This window comes from Vipera ursinii (genome assembly GCF_947247035.1).
Source record: "Vipera ursinii genome assembly, chromosome: 2".
NCBI classification, from domain to species: Eukaryota; Metazoa; Chordata; class Lepidosauria; order Squamata; family Viperidae; genus Vipera; species Vipera ursinii.
In genome coordinates, this window is record NC_139513.1 from 228,130,484 (window position 1) to 228,152,808 (window position 22,325).

Sequence of the window (22,325 nt, forward strand, 5' to 3'; positions counted from 1 at the left end):
TAAACACTTTTGTATCAATGTCTAAAATAGTTAGCATTGTGCTCTTGAGGCTAATGAGCTTGTCTTCAAGAAGCATTGATTATTTCAATTTGAGATCTCTAAATTAATTACTACGTGCCATCAAGTTTATGTTCAATTCTTACTGGCCATTTAGACAGATTTTCTCAGACATCTGCCCTCAGTTTGGCCCCTCAAGTCTTCCAATGGTACATTCATGAGTGCTATAACTGCATCCACCACCTTGCTATAGGTTGTTCTCTTTTTCTTTTTCATTCCATGTGTTCCAGAATTATACGTTTCTCTAGTAAACTAGTGTTATGACCCAGATGGTCAAGGCAATGCAGGCCTCTAAAGAGTGCTTTATTTCTTTTAAACAATATTCCAGCCAATGGCTCTCTAACAACCGTAAGGCTCCACCCTCATACTACCCTGAAGGCAGCCACCCTCAGTTCCCCAAACAACAGCTCCTATAGTACAAAGAAAGCCCCCAGAGTAGGAGCATGCTCATGTCATGGTGGAATTTAATGTAATGCAACACTAGCAATAGAAAACAATCCAACCTGTGTCTTAAACGTCAAAAGAACTGACTTTAACAAACTCAGAGAGAACCTAGGAAAGATCCCATAGAAAAAATCCTAAAGGGGAAAACAACCCAAGAAGCATGGGAAATTCTGAAAAATATGATCATAAAAGCCCAGACCAGCACAATACCACCTCTGCTCCGTGAGCTGCATTGGTTACCAGTTGCCTTCCGGGTGAGATTCAAGGTACTAGTAATGGTATTCAAAGCCCTACATGGCAGGGGTCCGGAGTACCTGAGGGAACACCTGCTGCCGGCATCGACTTCCCTCTGCCCTGTGCGTTCCCACAGAGAGGGCCTCTTCAGGGTGCCACCGGTCAGAGAATGTCGACTGGTGGCCCCCAGGGGGAGATCCTTCTCTGTGGGCGCCCCGGAGCTATGGAATCAGCTACCGGTTGACCTCCGGACGGCGCCCGACCTTCGCTCCTTTCGCCGCGAGCTAAAAACATACTTTTTTGAACAAGCTGGCCTGGCCTGATGAGGGGATTGGGGGGGGGGTGTTATTGTTATTTTATTAGGTTTTAAAGATGTATTTTAGTATGTGGGCATTTATTTAATCTTGTTTTAACTTTTGTACCGTATATACTTGAGTATAAGCCGAATTTTTCAGCCCACTTTTTGGGCTGAAAAATTCCACTTCGGCTTATACTCCAGTCAACAAAAAAAACTGCGCGGAGGAACGGAGACCTGCCGACGTTTGGGGAGGTTTGGGCGCCTCCCCAAACCTCCCCAAACCTCGGCAGGTCTCCGTTCCTCCGCGCAGACCTGCCGACCTTTGGGGAGGTTTGGGCGCCTCCCCAAACCTCCCCAAACCTCGGCAGGTCTCCGTTCCTGTTTGGGGAGGTTTGGGCGCCTCCCCAAACCTCGGCAGGTCTCCGTTCCTCCGCGCAGACCTGCCGACGTTTGGGGAGGTTTGGGCGCCTCCCCAAACCTCCCCAAACCTCGGCAGGTCTCCGTTCCTGTTTGGGGAGGTTTGGGCGCCTCCCCAAACCTCCCCAAACCTCGGCAGGTCTCCGTTCCTCCGCGCAGACCTGCCGACGTTTGGGGAGGTTTGGGCGCCTCCCCAAACCTCCCCAAACCTCGGCAGGTCTCCGTTCCTGTTTGGGGAGGTTTGGGCGCCTCCCCAAACCTCCCCAAACCTCGGCAGGTCTCCGTTCCTCCGCGCAGACCTGCCGACGTTTGGGGAGGTTTGGGCGCCTCCCCAAACCTCCCCAAACCTCGGCAGGTCTCCGTTCCTGTTTGGGGAGGTTTGGGCGCCTCCCCAAACCTCCCCAAACCTCGGCAGGTCTCCGTTCCTCCGCGCAGACCTGCCGACGTTTGGGGAGGTTTGAGCGCCTCCCCAAACCTCCCCAAACCTCGGCAGGTCTCCGTTCCTGTTTGGGGAGGTTTGGGCGCCTCCCCAAACCTCCCCAAACCTCGGCAGGTCTCCGTTCCTCCGCGCAGACCTGCCGACCTTTGGGGAGGTTTGGGCGCCTCCCCAAACCTCCCCAAACCTCGGCAGGTCTCCGTTCCTGTTTGGGGAGGTTTGGGCGCCTCCCCAAACCTCCCCAAACCTCGGCAGGTCTCCGTTCCTCCGCGCAGACCTGCCGACGTTTGGGGAGGTTTGGGCGCCTCCCCAAACCTCCCCAAACCTCGGCAGGTCTCCGTTCCTGTTTGGGGAGGTTTGGGCGCCTCCCCAAACCTCCCCAAACCTCGGCAGGTCTCCGTTCCTCCGCGCAGACCTGCCGACCTTTGGGGAGGTTTGGGCGCCTCCCCAAACCTCCCCAAACCTCGGCAGGTCTCCGTTCCTGTTTGGGGAGGTTTGGGCGCCTCCCCAAACCTCCCCAAACCTCGGCAGGTCTCCGTTCCTCCGCGCAGACCTGCCGACGTTTGGGGAGGTTTGGGCGCCTCCCCAAACCTCCCCAAACGTCGCCGGGTCTCCGTTCCTCCGCCCCCTGCCAGCCTGCTTCTTTCCGCTGTGGAAGGAAGCAGGCAGGCAGGGCACAGAGGAACGGAGACCCGGCGACGTTTGGGGATGTTTGGGGAGGCGCCCAAACCTCCCCAAACGTCGCCGGGTCTCCGTTCCTCCGCCCCCTGCCAGCCTGCTTCTTTCCGCTGTGGAAGGAAGCAGGCAGGCAGGGCACAGAGGAACGGAGACCCGGCGACGTTTGGGGATGTTTGGGGAGGCGCCCAAACCTCCCCAAACGTCGCCGGGTCTCCGTTCCTCCGCCCCCTGCCAGCCTGCTTCTTTCCGCTGTGGAAAGAAGCAGGCAGGCAGGGCACAGAGGAACGGAGACCCGGCGACGTTTGGGGATGTTTGGGGAGGCGCCCAAACCTCCCCAAACGTCGCCGGGTCTCCGTTCCTCCGCCCCCTGCCAGCCTGCTTCTTTCCGCTGTGGAAAGAAGCAGGCAGGCAGGGCACAGAGGAACGGAGACCCGGCGACGTTTGGGGAGGCGCCCAAACCTCCCCAAACGTCGCCGGGTCTCCGTTCCTCCGCCCCCTGCCAGCCTGCTTCTTTCCGCTGTGGAAAGAAGCAGGCAGGCAGGGCACAGAGGAACGGAGACCTGCCGACGTTTGGGGAGGTTTGGGGAGGTGCGCGCGCACCTCCCCAAACCTCCCCAAACCTCCCCAAACTTCGGCAGGTCTCCGGGCGGCGGCTTGGGAGAGGTGCGCGCGATCCTGGAAGCACCGAAGCAAGTCCTCGGTAAGCTCTGGGCGGTCACTTGCTTCGCGTCTCCTGAGGGAAGGGGGGGCGACTGGAGCAGGCGTGTTTCCTCGCCTGCTGGGCACCGCGATTTGCCCGGGGAACGCACGTGGAGCGAGGAAGCGGACAGCCAGGGCTTCCCGGAGAGCCGCGGCCACACAGGGTATTCCTGTGTATTCAGGCTTGCAAAATGGCGGATCGAGCCTCTGCTGGCGGCAGAGGCTTGCAGAACGGCGGATCGGCTTATACTCGAGTCAACAACTTTTTCCAGTTTTTGGGGGTGAAATTTGGGGTCTCGGCTTATACTCGAGTCGGCTTATACTCAAGTATATACGGTAATTTGTATTTTTATTCTTGCCCTGTTCACCGCCCTGAGTCCTTCGGGAGAAGGGCGGTATAGAAATATTATTAAATTAAATTAAAATGAAAATGAAAAACAAGAAATTCAAGAAGAAACCAACATGGCTGCACAAAGATCTTTCTGACAAACTGAAAGACAAAAAGGACAAATACAATGGAAAGAGGGGCACATAACTAAAGCCAATTATCAGCAGATAGCCAGAACATGCAAAGATGAAGTCAGGAAAGCAAAGGCTCAGAACGAACAAAGACTTGCAACGGAAATCAAGGATAATAAAAAAAGTTTCTTCCAACATATTAACAATAAGAAAAAAGTCAAGGAAACTGTAGGTCCACTAAAGACAGAAGATTAACAAGAAATTAACAATTAACAAGAAATTAACAATTAACAAGAAATTAACAAGCAACAGGGGGAAAGCAGAGTTGCTTAACTCATACTTTGCATCAGTCTTCACACAAAAAGAAATGATAGCCCAACATATCAAAAAAAAAACACTGCAAAAGACAAACTAGAAACAAAAATTAAAATAAGCAAGAAAATGGTAGGAGAACACCTATCTGACCTTGATAAGTATAAATCACTGGGTCCCAACAGATTACATCCCAGAGTTCTGAAGGAGCTGGCAGATGTTATCTCAGAACCATTGCACCACAACTTTCATAAATCCTGGAGCACTGGGGAAGTACATGAGGATTGGAAAAGGGACTGATGTGGTTCCCATCTTCAAGAAAGGGGGGAAAATGGATCCAGGAAACTACAGACCAATCAGTTTAATATCAATACCTGGGAAGATCCTAAAAAAGATAATCAAAAAACAGATATGTGAACAACTAGAAGCAAATGAAGTTATAACTAGTAGCCAGCATGGGTTTGTTAAAAGAGATCATGCCAAACCAATCTTATTTCATTCTTCGGTAAAGTGACTAAACTAGTAGACCAGTGAAATGCTGTGGATGTAGTATACTTAGATTTCAGTAAGGCACTTGATAAAGCAGACCACAACTTACTCCTTAGAAAAAGGTGGAATAGACAACTTCACCAAAAAAGATGGATCTGTAGCTGGCTGGCAAACCGTATTCAATGAGTAGTCTTCAATGGCACTACATCCTCATGGAGACAAGTAAGCAATGGGGTACCACAAGGTTTCATCTTAGGCCCAGTACTCTTCAATATCTTCATAAATGACTTAGATGAGGGAATTGAAGGGGAACTCATCAAATTTGCAGATGACACCAAACTGGCAGGAGTAGCCAACACCCCAGAACACAAACTCAGAATCCAAAAAGATCTTGACAAACTTGAACAATGGGCCCTCTCCAACAAAATGAGTTTCATTGTGGAAAAAACCAGTTTTACATTTAGGTAGGAAAAATCAAAGGTACAAATACAGATTGGGCGAGACCTGGCTTAAAAACAGTAACTGTGAGAGGGATCTTGGAGTCCTAGTGGACAATCACTTCACTATGAGCCAGCAGTGTGCAGCAGCAACCAAAACAGCTAATACAATCCTGGGTTGTATAATCAGAGGCATAGAATGAAGATCACACAAAGTATTATTAAAAGATAAAGGTTCCCCCGCACATGCGTGCTAGTCGTTTCCGACTCTAGGGGGCGGTGCTCATCTCCGTTTCAAAGCCAAAGAGCCAGCGCTTGTCCGAGGACGTCTCCGTGGTCATGTGGCCGGCATGACTAGATGCCAAAGGCACACGGAACGCTGTTACCTTCCCACCATAGTGGTCCCTATTTTTCTACTTGCATTTTTACGTGCTTTCGAACTGCTAGGTTGGCAGAAGCTGGGACAAGTAACAGGCGCTCACTCTGCTATGCGGCACTTGGGATTCGACCCGCCAAACTGCCGACCTTCCGATCGACAAGTTCAGCGTCCTAACCCACTGAGCCACCGCGTCCCTAAAAAATAAAAGTATTATTACCACTTTATAAAACCCTAGTAAGACCACACCTGGAATACTGCGACCAATTTTGGTCACCATGTCATAAAAAAGATGTTGAGAGTTTGGAAAAAAATCAGACAAGAGCAACTAAGATGATCAAAGGAAGGCCTGGACACTAAAACATAGAAATATGGCTATGGGACTTGGGTTTGGCTAGTGTCTAAAGAAAAGAAGAAATAGGGGAGACATGATAGCAGTGTTCCAGTAACTGAGGGGCTACCACAAAGAAGAGGGGGTCACATTATTCACCAAAGCACCAGAGGGAAGGACAAGAAACAATGGTTGGAAATTGATCAAAGAGAGAAGCAACCTTGAATTAAGGAGAAACATCCTGACAGTGAGAATAATTAACCAGTGGAACAGCCTGCCTCCAGAAATCACTGGAGACTTTTAAGAAGACAGTTGCTTGTCTGAGATGGTATATGTTCTCCTACTTGAGCAGGGGTCTGGACTAGGAGACCACCAAGGTCCTTCCAGTTCTATTCTATTCTATTCCACATATAGGTTAAATAAAATGACAGTATAAAGTCTTGCCTCACCTCTTTGCCAATCTGGAGCCAATCTGTTTCACCACATTTTGGCTGTATTGTAGTATCCTGGTTTGGGCCGTACCACATCATGTAAACTCTGTACAATGTACTGGTTAGCCCTCAATATGCTGTAATTTTTTCACAAATGCAACTTTCAGAAACATTTTAAAGGCAACTCCACATAGATTGCAGTGCAGTAATCAAGATCAAATGTAATATAGGCATGAATAATACTCACCAGTTTAGGAAAAGTCAGTCCTCATGATAGTTACAGTTATCAAACCTTGTGTCAGTTGAATTCCAGGAACATTTCCAGATGTAAATATGTTATTGAGGGGGACTGCATCCTAAACATTTCAGTCTCTCAGTCCATTTTCCTGGTTGTCACTAGCATAATTTCTTAACTTTATAAAAACTTTTTTTTACAATACTGCTACTGCACCCTTAACCCTGCATGACTAACATCAGTCCAGGGGATAATTTGATTAGGGCCCTAGCTATTTGATTATATGATGATCTTGGCAATAAAAAGGGGACTTGATCTCCTTCCTCTATCTTTTTGTTTCTGTTTTGTCATACCATAAATTCTTATTCCTGGAATGGTTTTCATTCTATATATTTAATACTGGCTGTAGCTAAAATAAAGATTGACTAATTGATTGATCATTCTCACTGTCTTTTTCTGGAATGTTTCAGGCTTAGCATTTTTTAATCTAGATAATGGCATTGAGAGACGAAACCTTTTTAAATATATGAAACCCAACTGGGATAAAGTCAATGCACAAAAATTGTTTTGATCTTTTAATGGTACATCATTGTTATTTAGGTATTCTTTCTTCTCTTTTTTATTTTATTTCATTTACTTTATGTTTTGATCTTGTATATGTAACAAACAGGCATCAAAAACAAATATTCTTGGAAAGAATTTTTGCAGAATGTTTTAAGTTGCTGTGATAATTATCCAAAAATATTTTAAAAAATATGTCAAATAAACCAACGATATCTTCTTGCTGTTTATGCTCAACATCATAGTATTTTATTAACTGTATTTTTAAATATACAAGATATTGTTTTGATATGTGTGTGTTTTTTTCTTTTTAACAGGTAGAATGGATAGAACAGCAAATTGTAAAAATAAGAAGAAAGAGAGATTACAAACCTGGTAGTATCCAATCCATGTTTTTTAATGATCCTAAGTGGCAAAGTATGTGGTATATGGTAAGTCCATATAGGCTAATATTTGAACAGAAATCTGTCACATTAAACACACTTGTCTTCAGTGCTACTTGTTTAGTAAAAATAATAAATATTTGAAACCAAAACATTTTATGTTGCCGAAGTAAGATATATTCTTATAGTTCTATAAATTTTATCATGGTAATTGGAAAAGATAATCTATTTTTGAAAGTTCTGTTTAATTAAATACAGTATATAGCTCTTTCATAATTTTTTTCTAGTATTGGAGTAAAAATATTAATGTGCTTTTTGTAATCAGCATTTTCCCATAACTACAGCTAACAACAACTTTATTGATTAGCCCTTGGGCCATATCAAAGTGCAAAGTTCCAGCAACAAACCGTCACCAAAACTTGATAAAAACAATCCAAAATTGAATTTGATAAAATACAATTTAAAATGGAATTAAAATAAAATACAATTTAAGATGAAATAGTAATAAAATACAAATTTAAGTTATAGATAAAATATGATAACATTATATTTCAGAGTCACCCTTGTAATCTACCCCAATCAGTCCCACATATGCAGATCTTAACCGGATCATTTTGTTTAAATACTGTGCTATGTTAAATGTTATTTTCAAGTTCTGACCGGACATAAGATAAGTTATTTTGATATGGGGATCCCAATGGGTCATTCGTTTGGTATATAGACCAAGATACCTGTCTCTCACCCTCTTATACAGACAACAGTCAAATAGGATGTGAGCCAGGTCCCCTACCTCTGCCGCTCCGCAAATGCAGAGACGCTCATTGTATGGTATAGCATGAAATCTCCCATATCTGACCATTGTATCAAGCTGTTCGAATCTCGCTCTCGTAAATATCTCCCTAAGATGTTTTGGGAGTTGTAACTTCAAATAACTGTCCACTTGTAAAGTACATTTGTATTTACTCAGCCATTTCAAGTTACCCACCTTACTAAGGATAGCTATATCAGTTTGTGTTTCTATATCCTTAATTCTTTGGGCAACTCTTTTTTTAGATTGTTGTCCTGTTACGCAAGAAACAGGAAGGCCACAGCTTCTTACAAAATTTGTTAGTTTGGTGATCCAGGAGATTTGAGATTGTAGTTTTATTTGTTCTAGTAGGCATAATTTGGGGAGTCTATCAGTCTCCATTTCATTAACTTTGCACCAGTAGTTATAAGCTCTAATTTTAGATAATGCCTGAATTGTATGAATTCCCAATTCAGCTCTAACTGCTGCAGCAGATGTTCTTGGATCTACACCCAAAATACATCTCAGATGCTGGGACTGTGTTTGTTCTAAAACTGTGGTTGAATAAAGACCCCAAATTTCTGCTCCATACAAGAGCATTGTCGTAACCTTAGCCTTATAAACCTTGAGTAATGGAGCTAGGGACCCTGGGTAACTATGGTTCTTTAGTTTGAGCAATAAGTTCAAACGGGTTTTTGCTCTAAATGTACTCCGTTGATGATGGCAGGCCCAAGATCCAGTCTTGGAAAAAGTTACTCCCAAATATACAAAGGTATTAACCTGCTCAATTGGTTCACCATCTAATTGCCACTTATGTCTCTGATGGTTTCTTCCAAACACCATTATTTTCTATTTGGATTTGCTAATGATTAGGGAGTTATCCTGGCAATAAGAGCTGAATCTTCTTAATAGCCTACGTAATCCTACTTGTGAGTATGATAACAAAATCATATCATCAGCATAAAGCAAGCTGTTACAGTAAGTGTTTAGGATCATCGGCATGTGTACCATGGTATCCTTCATTAACCCTGGCAAGTCATTGATGTATAAATTAAATAATAATGGGGCCAGGATACACCCTTGCCTTATCCCTTTATTTGTGTGAATCCTATTAGTCAGGGTCCCATTAACCCCATACCGCACCCTCAAACAGGTACTTGTGTAAAGGGCTTTAATCAAGGCCAGGAGTCTGGGTTCTATTTTAAGAGATGTCAATTTACTCCATAGTACGTCTCTATTTACCATATCAAATACTGCTGTAAGGTCTATAAAAGCAGCAAACAGGGGTCTCCTCTTATAGGCATATTTGGCAATTAGATGGTTCAAGACAAAGCAGTTATCAATAGTAGATCTGTTTTGTCTAAAACCTGCTTGTTCTTCTGTGAGGATGTTGTTTTCCTCTACCCAGATTTCAATTCTGTTCAAAAGGTACCTAGCATATATTTTTGCTACAATGTCAATCAGGCTGATAGGGCTATAATTACTAGGATCCTTTTTATTCCCTTTTTTATATATGGGGACAACTATTGCCATCTTCCACCCATCTGGTATATGGCAGGTGTTATTTATGTGTGTAAAAAGACCTGCTAATACAGGGCCCCACCAGTTGGGAAATTTCTTAAATAATTCTGCTGGTAAAAAATCCTCGCCTGGGGCTTTATTGCTCTTTAAGCTTTTAATGATGGACTGTATCTCCTTTTCTGAGACTGGTGGCCAGGGGGGGAGAGTTCTAGGATTTACCAAATCACTGTTTAAAAATAATTTCCTTACCGGTTCGGTGGGGGCAAACAAGCACTGATAATAATTCTCCCAGTCCGCAGCAGAGATTGGTATGTCAAATGCAAATCTCCGTTCCTTCAGGATACCTGCTACAGAGTGCCAAAATAATACTGAATTATGACTTCTGGCAGCCAACTCAAGTTCTGACCAGATTTAAATGGCAAAATGTTTTTTTCTTTAATGTTACAGTTTTTTATATTCCCTTCTTGTGTGCAGCATCTTAGCTTGTATATTGGTAGTAGGATTCCTCTGGGCAAGCCTCATGGCTGCCTTCAATTTCTTTTTCTGTCGCTGGCAATCAGATCAAACCAGCGAGGTCTACCCACTTGGGCTCTTTTTGTAGTAGGTTTAGCTGTTAGGTGTTTCTTCAGTATGTTACAAAGATTGGAGAATGCATTGAAGGCTGACATCCAGTCAGTAGTAGATGACTGTATTGTTCTAGCCCACTTAGTAGCATTCTCTGGTTATCAAAGAACTCCCCTGGGATTCCCTTCTTCTGGGCAAGCTCATACAGAGAGGGACCCAGTCTAGCGTTCAGATCGCCTAATAATACCACTATGGACTGAGGGTACAGTATAGATATATCTTCTAAGATAACTTCCAAGCCCATCCAATATTCCAAATTATAGTGCAGGGATGTGCTTGGAGGAATGTACACATTTACCAATATTAACTCAATCTGGTCATATTCAAATTTGACAGCTAGAAAGTATGGATACTTATCTTCATTATATAATTTCTCTCCCTGCCATTGCAACTCTTGCTTTATAAGAATGCATAGCCCACCAGTGGGTCTCCCTTTGTTCTTTGTTTTTAGGGCTGGGGAGGCCCATCCCTGAAAGCCTGGCAATTGTACTGGTTCATCCACTTCGGTTAGCCAGGTTTCTTGAAAGGCTATTACGTCAAATCTAGAGAGAAAGGTCATTAGTCCACTATCAACCATCCCTTTCCAGCCAGCTATGTTCCAGGTCATCAACTGTATGGGGTTCTCAGCGGCAAGGTGGTCTGACTTGGTTGATTGGCTAGATGGTAGAAATGCCAGATGTCAACTTGACATTGGAGCTGGGTCAATATCATCTAAGCTTCCCATATAAACACAGTTGTTGTGAGGTTCGATATTTCTCCTCATGGGTTGCAGAATTTGCTGTTGCTCCTCTACATCTCGACCGCCAGCGTGCCTCCGCTCTTGCTCCAAGAATGGTCCTTTTTCCAATGGGCAGTTACTCTGGCTTAAGTATATAAATGTAGATTTATGTCCATTTTTGGAGGGGCATGGCTGAGGGTTCATCTTGTGGAAAGATATTGTGGGAACTTCTAAATCAAATGAGGATGTAAGCTGGATTATGTCCTTAGTGTTTGTCAGCTTAGGGGGCACTGTGTGATGAAGCCCTTTGTCTTTCAGTTGTTTCTCAGAGGCTGGGTCAGTCAGTGCAGTTACTCCACTCTCAGCCTGTGTGACAACACCTTTTTTTACTGTTGAGGTAAAGGCAGATTGTTGATTAAGTATCTTGTCACAAGGTTGCGTGATTAGTGGAGCCAAATTAAATAGAGGCTTTGCTGTAGATTGAGTTGTTGTCAGTGCCTCTTTTAGGTCATCCAATCTTTGAATGATGTTAACTTGCTCAGGTTCTGGCAATGCACTGAATAGGTCAATCAACATTTGCTCTGGCACATCCAGTTCCTGCAGATGTGGGTAACACAGTTCGTATATTGCTTCTTTGCTTTCTCAGGGTCAGTTCAGTTGCATCAGCCTCAGGCATAGTAGCGTGAGGGCTGTTGCAGCCTAGATTTAAAGCGACAGTTCCCTCTTGATGACGCTGTTTCAGGAGTGGGCACACTTTTTCTGAACAAAAGACCATTATTGGAAATATTGAGAAAATGCTCAGAAAGGGTTTCATTCTGAAGAGCATGGAGGGAATTGTGGGCTGCTTGAACAATAGGAGAATTCTCATACGTTGTGTTCTTGCTGGCAGCCACTCTGCATGTAGTAGATCTATCAGAGTGAATTCACAGCGGAGCAGCTGGCTCAGGGACAGCCTAATAGCTTTTCTATTGCTCCAATGCCCTCTATTTACTCTCTTGTCATAAATTTGCAAAGTAACCTGGTTAGTTTGCAGACTGTAGTTATATTGGTCATCTCTTAGACCTTTGCCTGATTGAGTGTTTTCTCTGTAGGTGTTCAAATTTTTGGGAGGAGAACAAGGTCCTTCTGTACTTTCATTTTCTGAGTTAGCCATCCCATGTCTGTCCATGGTTATCCTCCCAAGTCCTTCTACAGTATTTGGGTGGATCCTAACAAACTTTGCAAAAGATTCTTTCAGGCAGTCGACCTTATTTATGACAATTGACAAGAGATCATATATTGAGTTTACAGTTTGAGCTGTAAGCAAACATTGTCTAGAGAGGACAATGTCACATTTTCCCCCTTCAAATTTGCTACATCTCCCTCCTGTGTAAAAAAAGGCTGTTGCCGGATTCCAAGGAGGGGAGCCATTCTCCGAGAGGGAGGAGGACAACTCCACACGCTGTCTGCTCTCCAGTTCGGTTTGTAAGTCCCATTCCAATGAGTCACATAAATTAAATTTATCTGATAAGGTCCCTGAGGATGAGTTACTTTCTGGAGCAGACTGTCTGTTTGCAATATAATCCTCCATTTTCTGCTGCTTCAAAGGCTTGGATATACTGTATTTTCTGGCGTATAAGACTACTTTTTAACCCATGAAAATCTTCTCAAAAGTCAGGGGTCGTCTTATACGCCGGGTGCTGAAAATTTAGGGACAGGGCTGGCTGGAAAACCTGGAGCGGATCTCCCATTTAGTCTGCGCAGGGAAAGCGGGACCAATTGGAGAAGAAGCTGCAGTCTGTGATTTTTTACAGGGTTTATAGGGTTTCCTGCCTTAGCAGGGGGTTGGACTAGATGACCTCCAAGGTCCCCTCCAACCTATTATTATTATTATTATTATTATTATTATTATTATTATTGTTGTTGTTGTTGTTGTTGTTGTTGTTGTTGTTGTTATTGTTGTTGTTGTTGTTGTTTAATCCACTTGCACTGTTTTATGTTTACATGTTTGATGACAAACAGCCTTATGTTTATAAGTGACAGTTTTCCTACTAAGCACCTGCATGTCATAAGCATTTGAATTAAAATTACCATATTAAAATCAAATCTGATGTTTTTTAATTTTTATTTAGTGTGTGTTGGAAGAGGGGCAGTCTTATATGGCGAGTATAGCCCAAACCCTATAATTTAACAGGAAATGTAGGGTGTCGTCTTATACGCCCAGTCGTCTTATACGCCGGAAAATACGGTACTTTCTGCTGCAGAGTGCTGTCTCTTCCTTTTTTTCCCCATTCAGGTTTGTTAAAACAAGTTTAAAAAAAAAGTTTAAAACTATGGTTTAAAAGGTTAAAATGGGTTAAAAATGGGTTTTAAAAGTTTAAAAGGGGTAGGTTAAAATACAATATTAAAAGAGGTTAAAAAGTTAAAATAAAAATAAAGTAAAATAAAATAAAACGTTTACTTTTGGAGGAGCTCTTTACAGCCTTTGCTGCCTCTCCACCATCTTGGCTCCGCCCACCTCTCCTATGAAGGTCCATAACTACAATGTTAATAGTAATTTAGGAAAAATATGAACTGAATATGATGTAAATTATATTACTACAATAAACCTAATGTGAAGACATTATAAAAACCTCTGTTGGCCAGAATGTGGCTTTATAAATATAAAAAATATAAGATTTAAAACCAAACAAAGAAATCTGGAAAACAGGCTACATGAAAGCCAAAGAAAGAAAACTCGTTTGGAAGTATTCACAAAATCTTTTGTAATCTCAAGGATAGATGCATTTTAAATATCTAATCTAATATTTCTAAGCAAAATTGCATTTATTTATTATAATACATTTTAAGTGCTGCTTGTCTCAAAAAGTAATATACGGTACTTAATTTATGAAGTATTTTTTATAGTAAATCTGGCAGATAAGGACAAAAATTAATTTGTTAATTATATAAAAATATTTTTATATCCTGTGATAATGAATGAAGCTAAATTAAAGATTGTTATGTAATTTTTCCAATTTCCTCAAAAACTTTTAAATCAAAATGAGTAACAAAATGTGCATCATATTTAATTAATAGATACTTGTATTTAATAGTTACTGATTCAATGTATAAAAAATACCCTTTATCTTGGCCTGAACTTATTTTGGAGAGTGGCTTGTGCTATCTTATGTGCATACATTCAAACATACACACACATATGCACACAGATAGATTTATATGAATGTTTCATTTATTAAGCAGGGGTCAGGAATTTCCAAACTGGTTTTAGCTATAGTTGACAACCCTAGGTTGACAGGATGAGGAAGCTGGGAATTATATAGGATTTTTTTTGGTCCCTTCTTTCATTTTGCAGATATTATCTTAAATTCAGTACCATTCTTTTGAATATAAGTATCACCATCTGATTATAGCTTTGCAGATGAATTAAAAAAGTTTCTCAAATGACCAAATCTAAATCTGGATTTTATTTGGTCCAGTACTGTTCGATTAGTTCTTGCAGTTTATGTTGTTTTTAGTAACTGTCCCCAAATCCCGAATTTGGAATATTTCTTGGATGCAAAAAGGGATTGCAAGAAAGGGAGCAAAAAAGCTCAGTGCTAATAAGAGAGAACTTATATTTTTAAGTGTAGAACCTAATCCTGGTTTGAAGTTATAACATGTTCTAATTTGGGTAGTACAGTTTTTGAAAGATAAAATATGTCATTTGAGGGATGTTTTGATATCTGATGATGGATAATAGGCAACGTTGACAACTCAAAGTTTCATTGTACATGCATGTCTTCATGAAGGTATGATGTGCCTTTATATGGTTCTCCGGCTGTGACCTTCCATGGGAAACTAGGATAAAGTCAAATCACTTCTCTGCGTGTTGTTTCAGAATATTCTTTACATTATAACTGGTTTGGTAATGACTCTTATTGCTCTATAACAGACATATCAAACTCGCAATGTCACGTGACATCGCGCAATGTATCGGGACGGTTTTGCCATTGCTGGCAATGGTGTGGGCGCGGCTTCCAGATGATGTGTCCGGCCCACAGGCCGGCAGTTTGACACCCCTGCTCTATAAGAATTTCTTTCTAATTTCTCTACCTTCAAATTTTCTTGCATTCTTTTTTTTCTTATGTCTTGATATTTTTAAGTTCCATCATCTTTAGTGCCTGATGAATGGCTGATATGATGTATCTTAAATTCAGTGTAATATTTCAGCAAAGGGCTTCAAAAATGTCAGTATTGCTATATAGAAATGCAAATATAATTGAATTCCTTTATTAACATTCTTTAATATATTCTTATTTATTCTAAAATATCTCTCTCTCATTAAACTATCAGGAAGAAATGAAGCCAAACAACAAATAAAAAGCAGTGGTTTTTCTTGTATCTTTGAATGAACAATAATTAAGTATCCTTGATAGAATTAATAGTTATTCCATAACAAAAGGTAGTTGTGCATGAAAATAAGTAGAAAAATACAACATTGTATCTGTTAGAATCTAGATCAGGGTGTCAAACTGCCGGCCTGTGGGTCGGACACGTCATCAGGAAACCACGCCTACTCCATTGCTGGCAATGGATAAAAAGCTCCAATATGTCGCACGACGTCACATGATGGTGCGAGTTTGACATGTCTGATCTAGATTAATGAATAACTTGGCAATGATGATAAACTATTAACTTTAACCCCAGAACAGCTCTACATTTACTGCTGAATTCTGATTTTAAAATTTCACACTTTCAAATTCTTTTCTCTTTGTAATTAGATCCTTTGTACTACCTTACATTTTTTTTCTGCCACTCAGTGACCTGAAATGTTTAAAAATGTTAAAAAATTATCATTATTAGAGTTTTATCTTTTATTAAACTAAGGAAGTTAATCATTTCCTTGCTTCTTGTTTTGATAATTGTAATAAATATGATTGGTTCATGTACCTATATCATACTTTTACTTTTTTTTAAGGAATTTTATTCATTTGAATATTTTTAGGATCATACACGAAATAAGTTCCTCATTCAAATGAAGGGATTCTTAAGAGGGTTTTGAATGCAAGCTTAGGTAGATCCTGCATTCAAATATACATGGCATTTTTGCAATTTTACATTTTCCTTCCTTCCTTAATATTTATAACCTGCCTTAGTTCTAACAAAATCTGGTTAAAGTACAACTATGTCAAGGTAAAATACCAAAACCAAAATAAAAGTTGTATGCGCGCAGTTAAAGTAATACAATCTCTATATATTTTCCTGAGAGGACAATAGATAACCAGATGTTATTAGCATACAATCCTAGCCTCCAGTGCTATCATATTATATATTATGGAGCCCCTGAGGCATTCCACACTGGATTCCCTAGGGCAGGGGTCGGCAACCTCGGCTCTTTTATGACTCGTGGACTTCAACTCCCAGAATTCCTGAGCCAGCTGGCTCAGGAATTCTGGGAGTTGAAGTCCACGAGTCATAAAAGAGCCGAGGTTGCCGACCCCTGCCCTAGGGGCTTGAGTGTTTAAAGCCCATGACCACTGATTAGAACCACCTACTACCTAACCACCTGTAAGACAACATTCCCATCTTCGAATCCCTTCAGATGGCTCCAGAGATATGCCATGGTCCGTAGATTGGACATTTCCAATAGGTCCTTGAAGGGTTCACCCATTTTATCTGGCTTCTGAGGAAAGTCATTGACCAGAATGAGCAATGCCATTTTTGTCCCATAACCAGGAAAAGATGAAAAAGATCCCTTTAAAACAGCTTTGCAGAACTCTCAGTTGTGGTTGCTGAAAGTTCACTAAGCCATCCGAAGAAACCAGGAAGCACATGACTTGATCTTGTAGATGGAATAATTCAGTCTGTCTACTTCTTCAGTTTTCACAAAGTCAAAATAATCCAGATTAGAACATAAAAAGCCACTTCTCTTAATCTGGCTGCTATCCAACCCAGAATGAATATAAGCAAATTTATTTGTTGTGCTACAGATATTTTTATCATATCATTTTTCCTTTAAAAGATCTCGGCCCTGCTAAACAGCGATATTGAATAGGAAAGCACATATGCAATCTGCCTGGAGAAGACTATACTTTTTTCCTGGTCTTTAATCATGAGCTCTTAAAAATCACCAGTTGCTTCCAGTGGTGGGATTCAGCCAATTCGCACCACTTTGGCAGAACCAGTAGCTAATTTTTTGTTGCCCAGGCCCAGAATGGACTTCCGGAAGCGGCATCCACACTGAGAACCGGTTGTTTACATATTTAAATCCCACCACTGGTTGTTTCTACTCCTTTTTTTGCCTTTGCTTATTTTAAATTGCTTCGTAATCCTCCAGGTACAAGTGTTTATTTAGCGAGTTTTCACAAAAACAAATTAATTTAGAAATTACATTAGAAATTCAAAATTGTCACCAAAAAGGGACTTTTGTAGTCATGTGACTTGATTTCAGTCTCTACTGCAGCAGTGGCCATTTTTATCCCTGTGACTTGTTTGGGCTGTTCAGGGCTATGAGAAGCCGGAAGGGTTTTTGTTTTTTTTTTTGTCCCTGATCACATGGCCAAACAAAAGCCGAGCCAGGACCAGTTTTTGCTTTTGCTGCAGTCCGCTACTGCCTGGGCTCGAGTACTACGATTACTTCTGTAAGTATTTTAAAATATATATATTTTGTTACTCTATAGTTTGCAAACATAATAGTTTGCAAAGTACAGTACTTCAAAAGAAGAGCAGTTCCAAAAGTTTGCAAGCAGTTTGGGAAGTGCTCTGTTTTTTAAGTACTGTACTTTGCAAACTATTGTGGTTGCAAACTATTGAGCTTTTATTTTTGGAAATTAGCATATATTACTGTAGTTTGTCGGTTTTACATTTAAATTGCCTCCAGAAGTTGTGGGCGCCCCATCACTGGAAGCTTTTAAAAAGAGACTGGATAGGCATTTATCAGAAATACGCTCTTCTGAGAGCATGGGTTGGACTAGCTGACCTTAAGGTCTCTTCCATCTCTGTTACTATTGCAAGCCGAGAGTTCTGCAAATCTCTCCCCCATCTCCCTGTGGGTGCCTGGCTGGCTCTTAAACTAGTGTTGTTGTTTTTTTTATTAAACCAACGCCTCCAACTCCCCTCTGGGCAGCTGAAGACGTTTGAGCTGGCTAGCAGCACTTGTTGTTGTTTTTTTAAAAATAAATAAATAATAATAACTGTGATGGCTTGCAAGCCCTTTAGTTCCTGAGACAAGCTCACTGGAAACAGCTGATTGGCAGCTGGTGGGAAACCCTCCCAGTTCAGTTAACATGGCAGCTATCAGAGGAAATAGTAAGTCAGATCTTCATTCATTTAACAATTCATTTGATTTAATTAATGAATTTGATTTTTAAAAATTTTAAAATTTGATGAGTTTTTTGAGTTATGAGCCTAATGGCAGGCTCCATTAGGTTCGTACCTCGGCGACTACCTATAAACCTATAAAGCAAAGAGCTGCATCAGAACTCCAGGCATACGTCTTGTGGCAGCCATGCAATTCCCCCTCTCTCACCTCTATATTTCTCTGGCATTTTAAGAACACAATGCTCTTTTCAGAGACCTCTCAGTGAAAACTGTATTAAATCCCAGATTGATTCCGTGGAGCTATACAACCTTATGTCCTTGTCCTCATTCTCATCCTCTTCCCAATCTTTCATAATCTCCATTTTCACCATGTACTTTGCAACCCATCTGCTGCCTGCATTCTCTCACTTTTGTTTTCTCATTCTCCCTTTTACTTTTTCAGTCCCTTCACTTAATCTTTCCATTTCCTCTGTACAACTAATAAAATATCCCCAAAGCAAAAGCTTATACTAACATGCTAAAACTAATCCTGGCTCCAGCAGACTAATTAGGAATTATTTCTTCATCTCTCATATGCCTAGATTAATGGAAAGAGAAAAGAGTACATTAAATGATAGAGTTTATGCCTAATCTCCATAAATCACAGTATAGGATCAGTAGAAAAGATATCTGCATATAGTCACCGGTTGTTCACATATCTTATTAGAGTATCATATGCTAGCTTTGTTTTGTTTTAATATGATATACCAACTTAGTCCTGCTGATTTGTAAGCAATGATTAATTTTATTAATCAGCTTTTTATACTGCTTTTCACTTGACAATATTGAAGTATCTTAGAATGATACAACAAATTACAGTAAAACTACTGCAACATGCTCTACCTAGGGCTGCCCCTGAGGAGTATTCTGAAACTTCAAACCAGTGTAGAACGTGGTTGCATGGGTAGTAAATGGTACCAGATATAGAGCACAATAATTCCACTACTGCGTAAGCTACATTGGTTACCAGTATGTTTCTGGATGCAATTCAAGGTGCTGGTTGTCACCTTTACATGGCTTGGGACCGGGTTAGCTGAGGTACTGCCTTTTTCCCAACTCTACCCATCAAATTCAATCTAGCCAATTGGTCATGCTGCAGATCATGTCAGCCAAAGAGGGTCAGCTGGCAGGGACTAGATGGCAGTACAATAGCCCCTGCTTCTCTGGAATGTCCTCCACTGGAAATTAGCAGTGGCGTAGCGTGGGGGGTGCAGGGGGGGCCGGCTGCACCGGGCGCAACATCTGGGGGGGCGCGCTCGCACTGAGCTGCTCAGGGAGCCCCAAGGGCTGCACAGAGTTGGCTTGGCTCCGCTATCGAGCTGCTCTTTCTTGCAAAGCGAAATGAGTCCGGCAGGTGAGATGGGCGGCCACATAAACTGAATAAAATAAATAGAAGTGGCCAACTCTCCACCCAGGCTCAGGCCAACCGCAAGCGCCCCGCAGGCGCCCTGGCAGGTTTGGCTGAGTGAAGACGGACCCGCTGGCCGGCCGGCCTAGCTTCGTGCGCATGCGTGGCTTTATTTAGCGGGGCTGACATGCGAGCTTGAATGCAGCGGCTCTTGCAGGTCGGAGCCCCGCCCAGCCGCCCTCGAGAGGGACCCGGAAGCATCCCGCATGCGCGCGACTCTTCTTGGAAAGTCTACGCCGCTGCGGGGTGCGTCTTTTCAGCAGTGCCGTGACGTCACCGCCCGCCCGCCCATCTATTTCCGCTTCCGGTTGCCTTGCCCCAGGTGCTGACAACCCACGCTACGCCACTGGAAATTAGAATGCTCCCAAACCAGTTGGTAGATGGTATAGGTTCTCCTGCTTAAGCTGGGGGCTGGACTAGAAGACCTCCAAGGTCCCTTCCAGCTCTATTCTATTCCTTCTATTCTAGTTGGCCTTTCATAAGGCTTTAAAAACCTAATTGTGTTCCCAAGTCTGGGGCAGTGAATGTGTCAAAGGCTCTGTTTCCTGGCTTTATTGTCAACTGACCAAGTATCTCAGCTGCAGTGTATATTTATTTTTAGATGTTTATTATTGTTCTAAAATATTGTATTGCTTTTATTGTTTGGGTAGTCCTCAACCTACAACCATACATTTAGTGACCATTCAAAGTTATAAGAGCACTGAAGAAAGTGACACGACCATTTTTCACACTTTCAACCATTGCAGCATCCCCATGGTCACACAATCAGAATTCAGACACTTGGCAACTGGCACGTGTCTGTTGCAGTGTCCTAGGGTCATGCAATCACCTTTTACATCTTTCTGACAAGCAACGTCCATAGGGAATTGTTAAGATTCACTTAAAAATCATGTTACTAACTTAACAACTGCAGGTTGTAAAATGGGGCAAAACTTACTTAAGAATTGTTTTGGGCTCAATTGTGGTCTTCAGTTGAGGACTACCTGTACAATAAAAACAGTAAAAACATTTTCGATTGTAAGCCACTCAGCCATTGATTGAAATGGAAGGCTATAGAATTTAAATACATACATACATACATACATACATCCTAACAATTAATTAATTAATAAAATACACTGAAATAATGCAATATAAAAATAATAACATTTCAATTATTCAGCAATTTCAAAATGAAACCATGATTAAGGCAGGTAATAAAATCAAGGGAAGACCTGAAGAAAGTCTAATTGCTAGTGGAAGAGTAGAGTGTAAATCAGGCCATTACACTTTATTGGGATGTATAAATATATTGACTTTACAAACTTATTGAGTTTAGTTGAAAGTTCTTAAAAGTGAAATTTGTCTGCTTGTATTTGTTATGTTCAGCAAGTCATACTGCATCGAAACTTCCAATAGGAAGTAATGAAGTTTTATATACTACTACTATATACCATTTATAATATATAATGAAAAATAATTAAATAATTAAAATAATTAATTGTTGGACTAAGTTTAAGTATCACAAAATAGACTAATTAGACTAATAATTATATGTATAGAAATAATTGACTGAAATTAGCCATATTGTCAACGGTGCTAACATCAGATGTTCTTGCTTTGACAACAGATGGAAATGCAGCCATTTTTCCTCTATTGCTTTTAGAGTTAGTTGATGCTAACTAACTAATGAGGGGGAATGTGGATGAGAGTCCAGCTAGTCATAACAATAATAACTCAGCCGTGTGAACCCAAGGTCATTGGGCCCTGAGTTGATAGTTTTGGCAGGCTGGAGAGCTGGGGAGAAAGCCCATGCTTCAAGCTTAATTGGGGAATGTGATTTATGACTGTTTATTGGAGGAGGGAATTGTGCTTTCTTACATTGTACCCAGAGGAGGGAAATTTAGTTCTTGGTTTCAGCTATGTAGTGCCAATACTATGTTTCTTGAATAAAAGATTCTTTAAGGTAAACACTGCCTCAAAGTTCTTTTCTGTCAGAACCATGACACATATCCTATTAGCTATAGGTAAAAGCTACCTTATTAGCCATACACCATTATTCTTTTTTCAGGAAGAAATGAAATGGGTGAAATGCAAATAAATATGTGTGGTGATGACAACATCATCAAAAATGCTACAACTCACTAAATGAATCAGACATCAGGATATAAGCACAAGAATAGTATTTGCATGATAATATAATTCACACACATTGGCATTTTGATGTCACTGCAGTTGGTTATGGACAATGCAGAGTAAATATAGCTAATTATCCAAGTAGCCAACTGGCAAAGGATAAAGGACATGAAATGGTTACATATGATTTATAGGTTTCTTTGAAGAAAGCATAATATTAAATATTAAAGAATCAAGGTGTTTGTTACCCAGCATAATTAATTATTACCATTATGCAGAATTTAATATTAAACCCTAATATTCAAGAAGCAGTATTATTATCAGAGTCAGTTTTGAGCAAATACAAGCTATCAGCATGGAACTGTAGTAAAATCGACTGAATCCCAAGTTCAGTGGCCCAATTTGTACAAATTCTATGTTCCATGAGGTGAAACATGACTCCAATAAAATGACTCAAAACACATATAGTGCTTTTAAGAAGGGCATAAAAGTAGACAGAGTAGATTCAAATACTGAGCCATAGTTTATTGTACTGTGGTTATTTGAACAATGATA

General features: G+C 41.2%; 1 protein-coding gene across 1 annotated transcript in view; it reads left to right on the forward strand.

Moving 5' to 3' along the window:
- Positions 1 to 22,325, forward strand: part of PCSK5 (proprotein convertase subtilisin/kexin type 5) — a gene marked incomplete at both ends in the record, with an annotated part of 224,946 nt that overhangs the window by 40,339 nt on the left and 162,282 nt on the right. The window contains one exon of the mRNA XM_083351165.1: positions 7,212 to 7,325. Coding sequence (XP_083207291.1) covers positions 7,212 to 7,325 — 114 coding nt within the window. The remainder of the gene's footprint in view (positions 1 to 7,211; positions 7,326 to 22,325) is intronic.